Here is a 15095-nt window from a genome sequence, read left to right on the forward strand (position 1 = left end):
TTACAACAACCAGTCAACCAGTCGGCTGCATGGGTTACAAGGCTCTGAGTGGGATTCTGCCTGGTGTCAGTCAAATCTCTAAACAGTGAACTTGACAGAGCAGAGGTCCAATGGTGGCTTATCCTTGGTGTCCAATGTCACCATTCCAATCCGGACAGCCTGATTTTTGGAGGAAAATTCACACCTCATTAATTCAGATAGATAAGTCAAATATTCATGTGCTACAAATTACGCGGTAATGAAATTTCAACAACTATTGAGCAGTGGTTAAAGTTTACAATTAGGTGCTTCCTGAATGCATTTCTTTGTTTTCCCATACGTAATGTCTGATGGGATATTTTACTTTTCTTTTTGCTCCATGAAGGAGCAGCGATGCCTCCCAGCACATCCCTCACTGCAAGGCGGAATCTAAACTCCTGTAACGGTGAACCTAAAATAGGTGGGATCTTTCTAAACGTTCCATTTTGATTTTTCAACACTTTTCTGAGTTGGAAAAGTTGAATATTCCATGATGAAGTTGTGAGTTAGCGACTTGCAGCCCTACTGAAGAGTAGCTTAATTCTCTGAAGTAAAGAATGAAATACAAACGAAGGGGTGATGATGAAGATGGGAACGAAGCTTCAGCAGCTCAGAGGCCCCCCAGGTGATTCCCTGCCTGGCCTTTTGTTTACCTGACGGGGTCTGAGCTCTTATTGGTTGGCTGTGTGATGAGCGGTGCAGGTGGGACTTCAGATGGACACCGGTTGCCCCAATGGGTCTTTCAGAGGCTTCATGTGATGGATGTAGTAAAGGAAGGAGGATAATGAGCAGAGGCTTCCTTTGACACCTTTGTTCCCTCATTTGATCCATCCATGCGTGTGTGTATGTTAGCCTGGTGCGACACACACATACGCACACGGCTCCTCAGTTTCAGCTGCAGGACTCATTAGTTTGTCAATGAATGAAATGGGCTAAGAAAACAAGAGCATGAGGTGAAAAAGAAAAAGTCTTCGCTTCCCTTCAAACCGAAGGGGAGGAGCAATCGATGAATAATAATGAAGATAATAATGCTGTAATGCTAACGATATGGATGCCAGTCAGACGTGTGTGTGCATGTGTGTTTGGTCGTTGTGTCTACATCTTGATTCCCTCCTGTTGGCTGAGCTGAGACAGAGTTTTCTTGATTCGCAGAGCGGTGAGCCGGGCGGCACTGTTGGCATACCAACACTCCCTCATTATCTTTGCCATCACCCGCAAGGCCTGCAGAGGACAGAGACGACACAAGATCAGAAAACTTCATTACAGCATCAAGTCGCAACAGTTGTAAGTGTTGTGCAGAATTAGCCTTTGTCTTCATATTTATTTGCTTACTTGAAGTCGTCCAGAAACCAGGCAGTAAAGACATTTAGAACACATAAGAGCCCATCATAAGGAATGCTGATAAATACCACATGTTCTCAGCTGCATCAGTGATGCTGATGATGTTCCAGGCCTAAACTGTTTGTCAGTCTGCTTTCACTCTGTTGTTCAGTTCATTTGGTCCAAAACAAGAGACAAAAAAAATGATACCTGAACAGACTTCACGATCAGCAGATTGTTTTATCATAAGTTTGTTTGAAATTGTTCTAAAATCACATATCTCCGATCATAAAATCCTGTGGTTGGTTCGTTTGCTTTCACACCACAAGCGAGCTGCACCAGAGTCCGCTTGACAGGAGACCAAGGCACACCTTTTCAGCCTGGTTGTTTGGTCTGCACCGGAGTCTGACAGCTTTCACACCCACCCAAACGAACGGCACTAACTGGGCAAATGCACCAGGATCCCTTTAACAGAACCAGGCAGGTTAGGTGTGAAAGCACCCAAAGACTGAACATTAATACACATGAATACTCACTGCTCTCCAGTCATGTCAACAACTTTTAGGCCACTGTTTAAAGAAGGAGAAATGCTTCAAGACAAAGGATGTTCCAATCTCAACTTTGATCAGTTATTTTGGTGTTTCTGTATACTGTCATAGATGGTTGTCTTTCTTTTTGAAGGAAAAAAGACGTGAAAAAGAGAAAGCTGGTCTCCTGAGTGTTCACTTAATCTGGCGGTTAATCATAAGCAGTGTTCAGTTTTTAATACTTTAGTATGAAGTGTAGGTGTCTTTAGGCTCTTCTTTTTAGGACTTGTCCAGTTTTCATTAAATTGTAGATGGAACATTATTTTGGGAAGAAAAATTCATTTTGGTGTTAACCAGGAGGTTTCACTGAGTACAGTCATACCACATTTGTTTCTATAGGTGTTTTTTCTGAATCCAATCCATACCATAAGGATTTAATAAGGTTGTGTTTAAATGATTAGGACTAGAGTCTTCTGATCTAAGAGATTTTATACTTCCAAGATATGAAACTGGTGAAAGTAAAAGTATTTCACCTGATATTCATCAGCTGTTTCCTGACACATCGACCTGTTTCTGATGACGGTTTTAAAGAAAAACCTGAAGCTTGAAACAGCTGAACTCTTTCACTCAATTCTCTTCCAGTTTTCTTTCCTTAATCATTGCTTGGTTTGATCTCGTACATTCTATGAAATGTGGTCAGATTTAACTTTTTTTTTTTTTTTTTGAAGACAGTCTTTGCTCTAGCCTCACTCAAGTGGTGACTACTGCTAATGGGCTTTGAGCCTCCAGAGTTTACACTAATTCTTTCGCCCTCGGCGAGGCTGTAAACAGCAACTGGTATGTATGAGTCAACATGTCTGTCTGTCTGTGTGTCTGTGTGTCTGTGTGTGTATGTGTGTGTGTGTGTGTGTATGTGTGTGTGTATGTGTTTGTGTGTGTGTATGTGTGTGTGTGTGTGTGTGTGTTTGTGTGTGTGTCAGCCTCAGTCTCTAACACTGCCAGTGCTTCATCTACGGAACTTCCTACAGTGCTCATTAACACAGACGACACATTCCAGTCGACCATTCATCAGGTGGATTAGTGCCAACCCTACACTGCCTTGGACAAGCAATCTGCCACACACATACACACACAGACACACACACATGCACGCACACAGGCCTCACATTACCACAGTCAGCGAGCTGAAGCTCATTTCTTATGTAAAGGCTCTCAGATTCAAATGCTTTCAGACACAGCTTCATTTACCTTCATCTGCCATTCTGATTTATGGGTTAAATGGTGGAGTGGTGAGCAGACTGAAAAAATCCCTCCTGAGACTGCCACTGTAAAAACCAACGCCTTGAACACAACACCTCTGCAAGACTTGACTCTGAATGAGTGCTTCTTACACTAGGGAACCCTTTCTGTCAAGGATCTTCAAATAGGCCCACTTTAAACCCAATGGAGTCTAATTTGACCACATTTAGTAATAAGACCCAGACTGTAACAGTTATTGGTAGGGGTGAGAGACATGGCCATAAATGTCAATTCAGGAAAGTAATTGTTCTGTAAATTCAATGATAAAATGGTTTAAAATAACCATACTACATCACATTTCATAATCTTTTTTTTTTTTTTGAACTTCCAAATATACAAAAACAACTGCCTGAGACAACACCGTTGAGATGATAACAAAAAGATTCACGACAGTAAAACAAACTCTCTGTCAAAATGGAAGCTTTAAGGTCACACTGCCCACCCCAAATATATAACAGACACACTAAAGCTATTTTCTCATATGAATTTTGGACAATATCCCCAGAAACATGTCTGGACATTGTCCATAAGTTGTCCTTTCACACATGCAGCACATTTGTCCGTGTTGAATGTCACTCAGCGGAAATACTCCATTCAGCTTAGGTAAGGGGTGGTGCCTGGGTAGAGCCTGCAGGAGGAGGACGAGGACTCCGCAAAAATGACTGCTACACTACACTACAGCTACACTTCATGCGGCGTCATCAGCCCGCCCACGTGCTTCCTGTGGAGCAGGACAGCAGCGCACACACTGTGAGTGACAGTGTATCAATACGGCTTAAGGGATTAGCTCCCGTGGTGAAAATGGTATTGCCAAATCTCTACCGCTGGACTAATTTGCACCGTTTCTACAGTACATACCATCACACTGCTCAACCCTGGTTATTTGTACAAGTGACAGCACAGTATAAACACTTGGAAACTGACCAGGGCTCTCTGAGGTCAGTGTCATCTACAGTCTACCAGTGGCTAGTTTGACACTGGGTGTGCATGCACACACTCTTGACTGCTTGGGTGCATGCACGCATGCAAGCTTAACTATTGTTCACCCTACTTGATATAGAATATAATATATGCATGTGGAGATACAGGAGGTGTGGGAGCAGGTACAGACATATCGGCATGCTTATAATGTCACAGCTAAACTCTGTGATTCTTCAATTTGGTCAAATATGCAGAGGGAAGCTGACTGCTACACACTCCATCATTTCCTATTATTGTGATAATAATATATTGAGCTTAGTTAACAAACACTCCCCAGGTCTGCATCTGCAGGTACTGCCAAGTTCCAACTTGTCAAACCTGTCGGTCTGTCTGGATGGGTATAATTGCTGCGGTCTGCGGCTCATTGTGCATCACTGTTGTGTGAACATGAGTGTCTCTTTTTGTGTGTATGATACATGTGAGTTTACCTCCAGACCAGACAGTGAAACCAGATCCCAGCCTGATAGACTGTCTGAGCAACAACACGTGACAGTATTGATGCAGAGGTTGGCCTGATGAGGACTGCAGGAAAAACCACAGGGTCTCCAAAGTCAACAGATATTTTCATTTTAAGAGAGTACATGCAGATAACACATTTAATGCCATTCAACCACTAAGCAGTCTCATCTGAAAATGCTCTGTATGACTACTGCCCCTCGATCCTCAAAAGAAAAAGGACACCCGACCCTTTACTGCTGCGCACAAAATGCAGGGGTGGGCCCAATGAAGCTGAATGAACCCATCTGAGGTTATCAGGAGCATGTTTTTTGTATGATAAGTTGTATTTCTACAACTAAGTAAGAAAAAACCTCATATTATTATACTATTCATCCTAAATAGCGCACACACACACCTGTGCGAATATATTAGCAAATACCGGTTATTGGGCTGATGGTGGACGGTTGGGAAATTTACAAAAACTGCCCAACCCTAGTGTGGATAAATGGTAGTTGTGGTTAAAAAAAAAAAAAAAAAAAGCCTTGTGTATTAAAATGAAAGACCAACCAAGATCTTTACCCTTCAAAGAAGACAGATCACAAGATGCAGCCAAACAAAAAAGGTGGCTCTGGTCAAAATAGACAACAGACTGTGAGTTCTAAAATGATATGATGGGCATTTATATCCATCCAAGAAGTGTGTGTGGGCAGCAGAGCTGGCTGCTCATAAGAGAGTCTGTGTTTATAAAGAAGTCTGGAGGGGCAGAGACTGTGTGGTCCACTCTGAGTCAAATTTGTGCACATTAATTACTCATTTGTGCTCTCAAATCAATTGTTTGTGCACTTAATGTCTACTGACGCCTTGAGGTGGGGAAAAAATCCAATTCACCGAAATCACTCAAGTAAAGTGATTTTTTTTTTTTTTTTTTTAACAATTCCTGAATCTATCCATCTGTGCAGTTTCCAGTGGCTCTATTCATTTTGGCCTAACATTTGATCTACTATTTTTGTTACTGCACAAACCTGATGAAGAGGAGCAGCTAAATGTTGCAGTTTACTTCTAAAAGTATTCTGTGTACCACTTCTATATGCAGTACAGCAATGATGCTGCTGAAATAAAACCCAGACAGACTGACTGACATGTGATGTGTGTTGTTTTTGGAAGTGTGACTCAGCATCTACAGTTTCTAGAAGTGCATGATTCAACTTTTTCCATGGTCAAGTGTCAAAAATAATAGAATATCGCTATGCTTATACAGTTGCACACAAATAATGTGATAGCATCAAATTGGGAGATCAACATACCTGCACAGCCCCACTGACACCTAAGACAACACAATGTTGTTTAATCCAAAGTACATCCACAAATCTGTCAAAAATCTGCATGAATCCAAACAGCTTGTCCATGGCCTGACAAACATTACTGTTCTGCACTGCATTAGGCTTCACTGCGGTTCACAGGCTGCAGCTGAAGCTGAGCAGTTCTACTGAATCTATGTGCAGTGTTCCATCATAACGACATACAAATACACAGGGACGAACGTTTGATAGCCTATGATATCAATATGAAACAGTGAATTCAGTATCATTAGCATTGATTCCAACACACAGCTGTAAGACACACTGTGTGCTACCCACCAGCTGATTAGAGAAGACAAATTTACCTGGAACTTCAGTTCCTCCATCTGCAGTAACTTGACAGTAATTCGAGAACACAATTCAATTGTTTCGATAAATTTTCAAAACTGACTCCAAACGCTGGCCGAGCCCGCAGGGGAGACGAAATAAGGGCTGTTTACAGAGAATCAGACACACTGGGCTCAGGTTAAAAGCACTGGGGTATTCAGTTGTTTTTTTGTGTTTATAGATTAAATAGTTCAATAGGTGGAGAGCTGTGCTTTTGAGACAGACACTGACTTGTATGGGGTGTATTTGAGGGGCAGAGTTAAGGCTACTTATCTGCAGAGCTAGAGCTTATCTCTGTTGGACCCTATCAAATAGTTTGTAACCATTAGCCACAAGTGGTGGTCTGCAGCCAACAGGAGATACCATCTCACGTTCACTGAGAACAGAGGAGGCAGCAATCACTTCCTGTGTGTCTGTTAAAATGAAGGAGCAACCTGCAGATACTCTCCAAACCTCATGGTCGCGTGTCTGCCTTCACAGCCTTCTACGGAAATTTAACCAAATCAGCGCAAACGTAATTGTAACAACTCCCACTGCAGTCAACAAACCAATACCGCAAGTGTGTATGTGAGTAGTGGCAAACCTGAAACCAGAGACAGTATGAGATACAACACACATGCTTTCTCCTCCCACACGCTGAGTAGTTGCTTCCTCTCTGGGGACTGTGGGAATGAGCATGTGTGTGTGTGTATGTGTGTGTATGTGTGTGTGTGTGTGTGTGTGTGTGTGTGTGTGTGTGTGTGTCATATGATAGAGCAGTGTTATTGAGAAGGACTCATCAGCTTCGAGGTTCAGACTTACTGCTGGATATAACTGGCCTTCCTAAGCTGAAAACAAAGACTGAAAGGGACTGTGGCTCTTTGCTGTTCTAGTTTTGGAACTAGTCTTTGACAGGCGGTGTGTGCCTCGACGCAGTACCAGTGCTTACTGATGGTAGCAGTCAAGTTAAAAGGTAATCTGGACGAGTGCTGCATCCGAAAATGTGTTTTCCTGCAACATCGTAGCATAGATTTCTTCTACATATGGCTGATTGGGCTGATTACTATCAGCTATTTTGATACAAAAATATTTTCATCATATTTTTCGAATAAGTTTGATTCATATTACTGTTTTTTTTCCAAGTCAAAATGGTGGAAAACCAACCATGGCAGACATGGCGGTTCAAGAGACTTTCTTGTGGAGCACATTGAGCTGGTGTCCCACGTCAATTGGACTTAACGGTGTGAAGGTCATTGCCTTTCTAAAGTTCACATTTTTGTGCCTTAATTGCAGCACCACCAATTGGCCAATTGGGCTCATATCTCTTGTCAGGCACTTGCACATCATTTCCAATTACTGATTTGAGTTTCAGGCAGAAAATAAATCAATACAGTGAAAAAATAACAACAATCATAAACGGGCACAAACACAATAGAGCTCTGCTGCTTCAGTGCTTGAAACCCAAATTATATCAAATAGAAAGAATATTCCAAACAACACTGCAGCTCTTTAAACTAAATAATGTGTAAGAAAGCAGACAATTCCCAAAAACATGTGGAATGTGCAGATCTGTTCATCACCAGGCCAAACGAACAAGTGAACAAATTAGTACTGAACATTGCTCAGACTAAATGTATTGCATTGTATTTGGTAGTAGGACTGTTCTTGCTAACACCACTGTGCTCCACGTGTCTACAGATGGGACATCAGCTGAGCAGGTCAGTCAAACCAAATTACTGGGGGTTAAATTGGAGAAATTACTGTCATGGCCTGACCATATTGATTGCATTGTCTCCACGATGAGTGATGCTCTTAGGTCACTTGTTCTGTCACATGTGGAGTACTGCCTGCTTATCTGCTCAAATGCTCCTGAAAAACATCTGAAGATGCTTCAGTCTGTAGAGCACAGAGTGCCAGATGAGATCCAATAAAGAATAAAGAATACATTTCAATTCCCACCATTCTTTGGGGGCTATAAACAGGAAATATAAGGTTGCCATGGTGTCAATTAGTTGGGAACTTCAGAAAACTGGAGTTATATGATCGCTTTTTTTCCTATGCTCTTTGAGTGGCTTTATGGACATATATTCATGACTGACTCAGCAGATCATGATTCTCAGGAGGTGTAAGTCACTTAAATAATCAACAATATGTCATATCCTATGTGTGGGTTCAGATTTTACTGACTAATGACTCAGATAAATATGATTTTGATGCAGCTTGTGACACTACAGGTTTTAAATGTCACAGCTGCATCCGCTGACTGTGCAGGCCACACCAGTGGGTCAACCTAAATAAGTTACTTCCTGTTGTTTTTAAAACACGAGCGTGCACCTGTCCCTTTAACATCATGCAGTATCTTTGCCCCCTGTGATTTATTGAAACAGTGCAACAGATTAGGCTTGTTCGGTATACCGGTACTAAATTGGTACCGGGGTACTGAGGCATTTAAAACGGTACTATACTGTGCTTGGATGGGACCGGTACTTTTTTTTTTTTTTTTTTTTTTTAGGTCGCCGCGTGACGTCACCGCATTGTAATTTCAGCCGAGGCGAGCGATCCGGCGAGTGAGCGAGCGACCGAGTGAGCAGCGTGAAGCTGCAAACGGAGCAGGAGTCTAAAGACAGAGAGAGATTGAAACCCGTTTATACGAAGACGATTGCGAATGAAAACGACAAAATATTTTATCGGAAGTGCCTTTCGTTTACACGGCGACGGCGCCGTCGAGGTCTGAAACCGCAAAAATCTGAAGACGCCTTCCAGAGTGCAGAGTTTTGAAGACGACTCGGGTTGCATCTCCGTCTAAACGGCAAGAAGCGCAAAACCACGTCGCGTCACGTCACGTCGCATAGCAACTACACCTTACGTCACACTCAACGCGCCAAGCCGGTAAAACAACAACAAACAATATGTTTGACTACGTGGATCCCACCGATGTTCAAGCTGTGCTAGCAGCTGTAGTCAACATACAAGAGTCATTTCAACAATTGTATAGAATGTATACGGATACTATAGGCGAACAGAGACGTGTATACAATTGCATGTGTCAAATTTTGGATGCCCCAACACGTCGTAGGCGCTCTATCACAGTACCACCTAGCGGCCTGGCATGCATATCCAATCGAATTTGCCCACTTTTGCGTCTTCGTATAAACAAACAATTCCTGCTGAGAACGCTCGTCTAAACGCGGATAAAAAATTGCATTGCATTAGAAAAGCATGTCTTTGTGGTATTTTATTTTATTTACTGATGCATAGTTAGATTTTCCAATAAAATAAAGTCAATAATGAAGTTTATTGTGTTTTCTTTTTATTTGGAAAAGTATCGAAAGTATCGAAAAGTATCGAAATACATTTTGGTACCGGTATCGATACCAAAATGTTGGTATCGTGACAACACTACAACAGATGATGTTATGTTGTGTCGCATCATTTTCATGTAGTTAGCATTTAACTACTGTAGGTAAGATCTATATGAAATGATCGCTGGTGGATTGATATATACATATATATGAAGAGTTCATTTGCACAAATGGATAAACATGATTCTTAAACAAATCAACATCTATTTGACTGCACAATTAAAAAAAACATTATTTATGGAAATAAGTATTAACAGATATGTTTATGCAAATGAATCCTCCATTTGTAGAGGACACAATCTGACAGATGGACTGAAGCCTATCCATAGTGTCAGGCATTTCCATTAAGGGGAAGCAGAATTGGAAAAAAACTGAAGCTCTTTCCACTGCGCTGAAAAGTCAGACTCAAATACAGTGACACTGGTCCTACCTCACAGCTCTGCCAGCGGTTGGGAATGTTGGGCCGAAGCTTCTGCTCACAAACCACCTTCCTCATCTCCTCCACTGATGGATCTGACTGAACCAGGTCATAGTAGGGCAGCTGGTAGTCCTCATGGATGCCTGAAAGAAGAATGATGTTAAAATGGTTCCACATTAAGGGGGTCTGCATGCCACATGTATGCATCATTTTGTCTGATCGTGCATCTTCCTTCCATCTATCCTTCCATCTAGATATAGTGGTATGTCAATATTTCCAGAATTAACTCTCTTCCTCTTTTGCTCCATTCATCCATCACGGGCCTCCATTAATCTGTCAACCTCCTCTTCTTCCAGCCAATGAATCCCCTGCCTTTGATCCTCACCTCCCATTGAGCAGCGGCTGGCAATCTCCCAGAAGACCAGGCCCATGGCGTAGATGTCAGCTCGCTTGAAAGACTCAAAGTGTTTCATGTTTATGGAGTCGTCCAAGACCTCTGGCGCCATATACCTGAGCAGAGAAATAATGGACAGTTATCAGACTATTTGTTAGTAATTCTGTCTAGGACTATATACTACAATCACGACCAGCAACGCTCTCTTTCAAGTGGTGCTTGATGCAAAATGAGTGATATTCAAAGGGTTAGGGTTAGGGTTAGGGTTAACCCTAGGGTCTAACGCAAACAAAAACATGAATTAAACAACTGCTGCATTGTGCCAAACTGTCGTGTTGCATGACCACTGACTGATTTCAGATGTGTCCGTTTCTATCATCATCATCCTCCCCTCACTCTTCTTGTCATGATCTGCTGTCACCAGATAGCAATAATCACAGTGATGACTTCAGCACTTTGATGGAGAAAGGTAGAAGCTACAAAATGCCTTTTTTTCAGTTGCATCAAAATAATGGGTCTTTATCTGTAACAGCCAAATTGATTAATCTCTTGTGTGAAAAGCCCCCGTTTTGTGTTCTGTTTTCAGTTTCCACATGTTCTTTTATGTTAGAGTGTGAATTTTTGACAGACAATGTGCTTTAAAAGTCAGATTTATAGTCTGTTAATGTGAGTCCTGCTGCAGGTGTTCATGAAGTTTGTGATTTGTAGTTGAGCATCAGATTTCATTCACTGATATCACCACTGCAACACTGCAGACAGTTCTTGCAGTCCCCATGTGGCATCTCCGCTGACGCTGTAGCCCCCTGTAACCTCTGAACCTATGCACATAGCCACTGTAGGTATGGCGTGGCCACTGAAAGCAGACGTTTAAATCCAGATTAATACAGAAATAATGACAGAACAACATACAAATGAAACTGTCACTGCTTGATTTGATGGTTAATTTACGATTAAGAGCAACATCTGTATCGAGCATCAGTCGATCGGATCAAAGTTTACTTTAAGATAAGTCACAATTGGCAGCCAGTGGAAAGCTCTGTTGACGGTAACTAAAGCTACATTCTCACACTGAATGATTTCAAGGATGAAATATTTCTGAGTTATTTAAATATTTGAGTTGCTTTAATACAAACACAATATAGAGCATCTTTGAAATCACAAACAGCCAACATTTAGAAGCTGCTTTTATGTGTCTGCTTTGGAAAACATTCATTTATCTCTAATAGTAATCACTATGGGAAAATGAGGGCCGTGTCTGACATCTGAGCCACATCACCTGAACTGACTATTCATTTCTTAATGAGTTTCAATCTCTGCTCACACAGAAAAACCACATAAATCCATAAGAACTAAACCTGATGGGCACACAGTCTCTGATGACTGTAATGAGATGAATTCAACAGTGTAATCAAATATCTCCCACTCTGGGCCAAAGAGAGCAAGTCTTAATTGAATTCCTCAACTGAGTGGTGTACAAATAATGAATAGAAGCCTCCATTCGCAAAATGTTGGCTGACATACATTAGAAAGAAAAAGCCTCATGCTGAAAACAAAAGGTATTCATCAATACTTGCTAAAAAGCTCAGAGGAAGTCAGGAGGTCAGGGAAAGTGTTGTATGTGGTTAACAGCAAGGGAGCAAGTTAATCAAATTAAAAAAGAACGCTGTCCTATACTCGACCTTAAAAAATCTGAACGTATAAAAGAGTTTGTGTTTGAACAAAATCAGCGCCTGAGCATGATCATGTATAGTGTAGCTTGAATTCATCACGCATTAGACCTGTGCTTCTCACACTGGATGACTACCACCTCTGGAGGCATAGAAACACTAATGAATGTCACTTGGAAAGCTACTGTATCTCTAAATGTACACGTACAAAATGGACCATGTGATACTCAGACCACTTTCACACCTGTAGACTGACGACATACAGTCCAAAGCTCCTCTTGGCTTGTAACCACTCATTACATACAAACCAGAGGGGGTTAACACACAGTCACATTGGCTGGCAGGTAGCTCAATCATTGGACTGTTTTGGTGATGTCATCCTGCATCATCAGTGCCAACATTGACCCACAGGAGGACATTAAATTAAGGTCAATGACAGCAAGTCATTCTGCACTTAACTGAACCTCAAGTGATTTGTTCGTGAGTGGTTAATGTTTCACATACTGTGTTCACATGGTTACCAGGCAATCTTGAATAATCATATACAACAAAGATTGAACACGTCCACACTCAGCAGATGGATTCAAACAGAATTTAGCTAATGAATTCATGTTACAATCACATATCTGCTATCAAAATCCATTTGCTTTGACAGCACAAACAAACCGCATCAGAGTCCCTTCAGTCGTGGGGTGAGACCCTCCTCTTCAAGTGGTCTGCAGCCAGTTACGTCTGCACCAGAGCTCGATTGATAGCTTTCACGCCATCCCAAATGAACCAAATCAATTTGGCAGAAACAAACAGGTGCGAAAGCACTCTAAGGCAAGGTGTCAGGACTAATCATCACAATACATTAACCTATTTCTTTGGAGAGCTACGCTCACTCTTGACCTTGGAAACAGCAGCTGAGGAAACTCTCTCTCAGCAACGTCCATTCAGATATGATTGAACGCTCCAGTGAAGCAACTACACTTTGAACCTCAGCTTTTAAGCAAAATGGAAAAGGACTCCTTCAGGTGCTCAGAGAAAAAAGGAAATCTGAACATCTACAATTTCACAATAATTGATCCAACTATGATGGAAAGCATTTGATATGATTTAAAGCTCCAAAACAGCTCCTGAAGGAACCTTGTTATGAGGCTCTCAGGAATTTCACTAGATTTTCTAACCATATCTAGTCTAGTGCAACTTTCTGTTTGGATTGACTCTTTGTTAGATGTCTGGCATAGTGGTAGAATTGAAAAAAATTGCTGGGATCAGATCATCAATATGTAACATGGATTTCAGGCCAGGCCAGAGCTTGTGTCTCCAGTGACCCGAGGCTTGCTGAATCATTTAGTGGCAGTCTAATTCGCCTGCAGCGTCGAACCACCACACAAAGGAGGAGGAAGAAGAAAGTCCTCACCCTCAAAACTAGAATTACTGCCTTAGGGGTGTATGCTTCAACCAATCAATCTGCAGTTTTTGTTACAATATATGTTGGAAGGACTTTGAAAGGATTCAATCAGGTTTTTGGTGAAATGGAAGTTTTTGCTATGCTGACATGTATGATTGCAGGGAATAATGTCCAGTGAGAAACATGCTGTCTTCACTTAGAAACTGTTTTTTCAGAGGAGTCCAGAGGACTGATAGAGAGCTTCATCACATGGTGCAACAACAATCGACTGAAGCTCAACATCAGCAGAACCAATGAGCCTGTGGTGGAACTACAATGATTCAAATATGGATGTTGATACAAAGAGTTTTGGTCAAAAACATGTTTTGTGGTTGTCAGAGGGACCTTTGACCACCAAAATCTGATCAGTTCACAACTGAATGAACAGGCAGACAAACATAATGCCTGGGGTCAGGGCTGCCACTGGAGCAGAGGCATAAAAAAAGAGGGAGAGAGAGAGAAACAGAGTGGGAAGAAAGCCATACTGGTATCACTGTGGGAAAGAGGAGGGGAAAGAGTGCCTCTATGTCCTGCTCACGTTCCAACCCTGCAGTTTGACAAGTCAACATGATAGAACAAGAAATGTGCGGACAGACACTTGCAAAGGAAAGTGAAAGAGGGAAGCTGCCTGCTGTCTGGACAAAAACTAGCTGCGTAGAAACAGAGGAAGTAACTCATATTTGCCAGTATCATTTATCAGCTTTGATTTAGAAAAAACTTTCAGTCAAAAATCAGACTATAATTCAAGCGTGGTTTTGTTTAACAGTTTCTGCAACGCTGTGCCAGAATCAAAGTTTCATGCTACAATTAAAACACCCAAATATTACATATATCATGTTATATTTTAACCACATTTTGCAAGTTTGTGGTTTTGAACAGTTGATTGGAAATGACTGAATGCAGCAAAGTGTCAGTGTTTGGTTTCACACCTGCATATACTGCATGTCTTCACACAAACACACACGCTGTGAGTTCTACTGGTCGTATCACGATAAGTCAAGTGAAATTCTAAATTTCTCGTATTGTTACAAATCCTAATGTGCAATTAGCAGAGGATTCATTTCAAAGCCTGTGATGTCCTCAGGTCCTGAGTAGCCTGGTCTGTCAGCATGAAGACAGTTCGAGCTGAGACTCTCTTTCGACTCTCTGGAATGACTCGGCAAACCAAAAGTGACAAGATGATTGATCTGAACCAAAGATGAAAACCTGATAAACCCGAAAGCTCCAATAGAGTCGCCCCTTTGAGTCTAAACAGCCTGTCAGTCTAATGGACCGACTTCTTTATTTACACCCCTGATTCACTGTGGTGACCTGTTTCAAAGCTCAGAGACATGCTGTGAAACACCATCAGCACTCGCTCACAGTGACAACATCGCACCTGCCCTGCACAGTGAAGCAGAGGAGAGATTATCCCAAAAGGATACTCATGTCAAAATGAAAGACAGCCAACATGGCCAATAGGGCTGAGCCAGAGGATTCAGGTTACCTCCTCAAAGAACCACAGTGGATAGAACAAGAAAAAGAAAAGGATATCCAATCCCGAGTGACCTGCTTGACATGACGAAAGCCTCT

General features: G+C 41.7%; 1 protein-coding gene across 1 annotated transcript in view; it reads right to left on the minus strand.

The window, feature by feature from the left end:
• Window positions 1-353: 353 nt before the first annotated feature.
• Window positions 354-15095, minus strand: part of tgfbr1b (transforming growth factor, beta receptor 1 b) — a 56540-nt gene continuing 41798 nt past the window's right edge. Inside the window, exons 7-9 of the mRNA XM_076761137.1 lie at window positions 10413-10537; window positions 10040-10170; window positions 354-1239 (exon numbers count right to left, since the gene is read on the minus strand). Coding sequence (XP_076617252.1) covers window positions 1114-1239; window positions 10040-10170; window positions 10413-10537 — 382 coding nt within the window. The 3' untranslated portion in view covers window positions 354-1113. The remainder of the gene's footprint in view (window positions 1240-10039; window positions 10171-10412; window positions 10538-15095) is intronic.

The sequence above is a fragment of the Chaetodon auriga genome, chromosome 21, assembly GCF_051107435.1.
Source record: "Chaetodon auriga isolate fChaAug3 chromosome 21, fChaAug3.hap1, whole genome shotgun sequence".
In the NCBI taxonomy this organism is placed as follows: Eukaryota; Metazoa; Chordata; class Actinopteri; order Chaetodontiformes; family Chaetodontidae; genus Chaetodon; species Chaetodon auriga.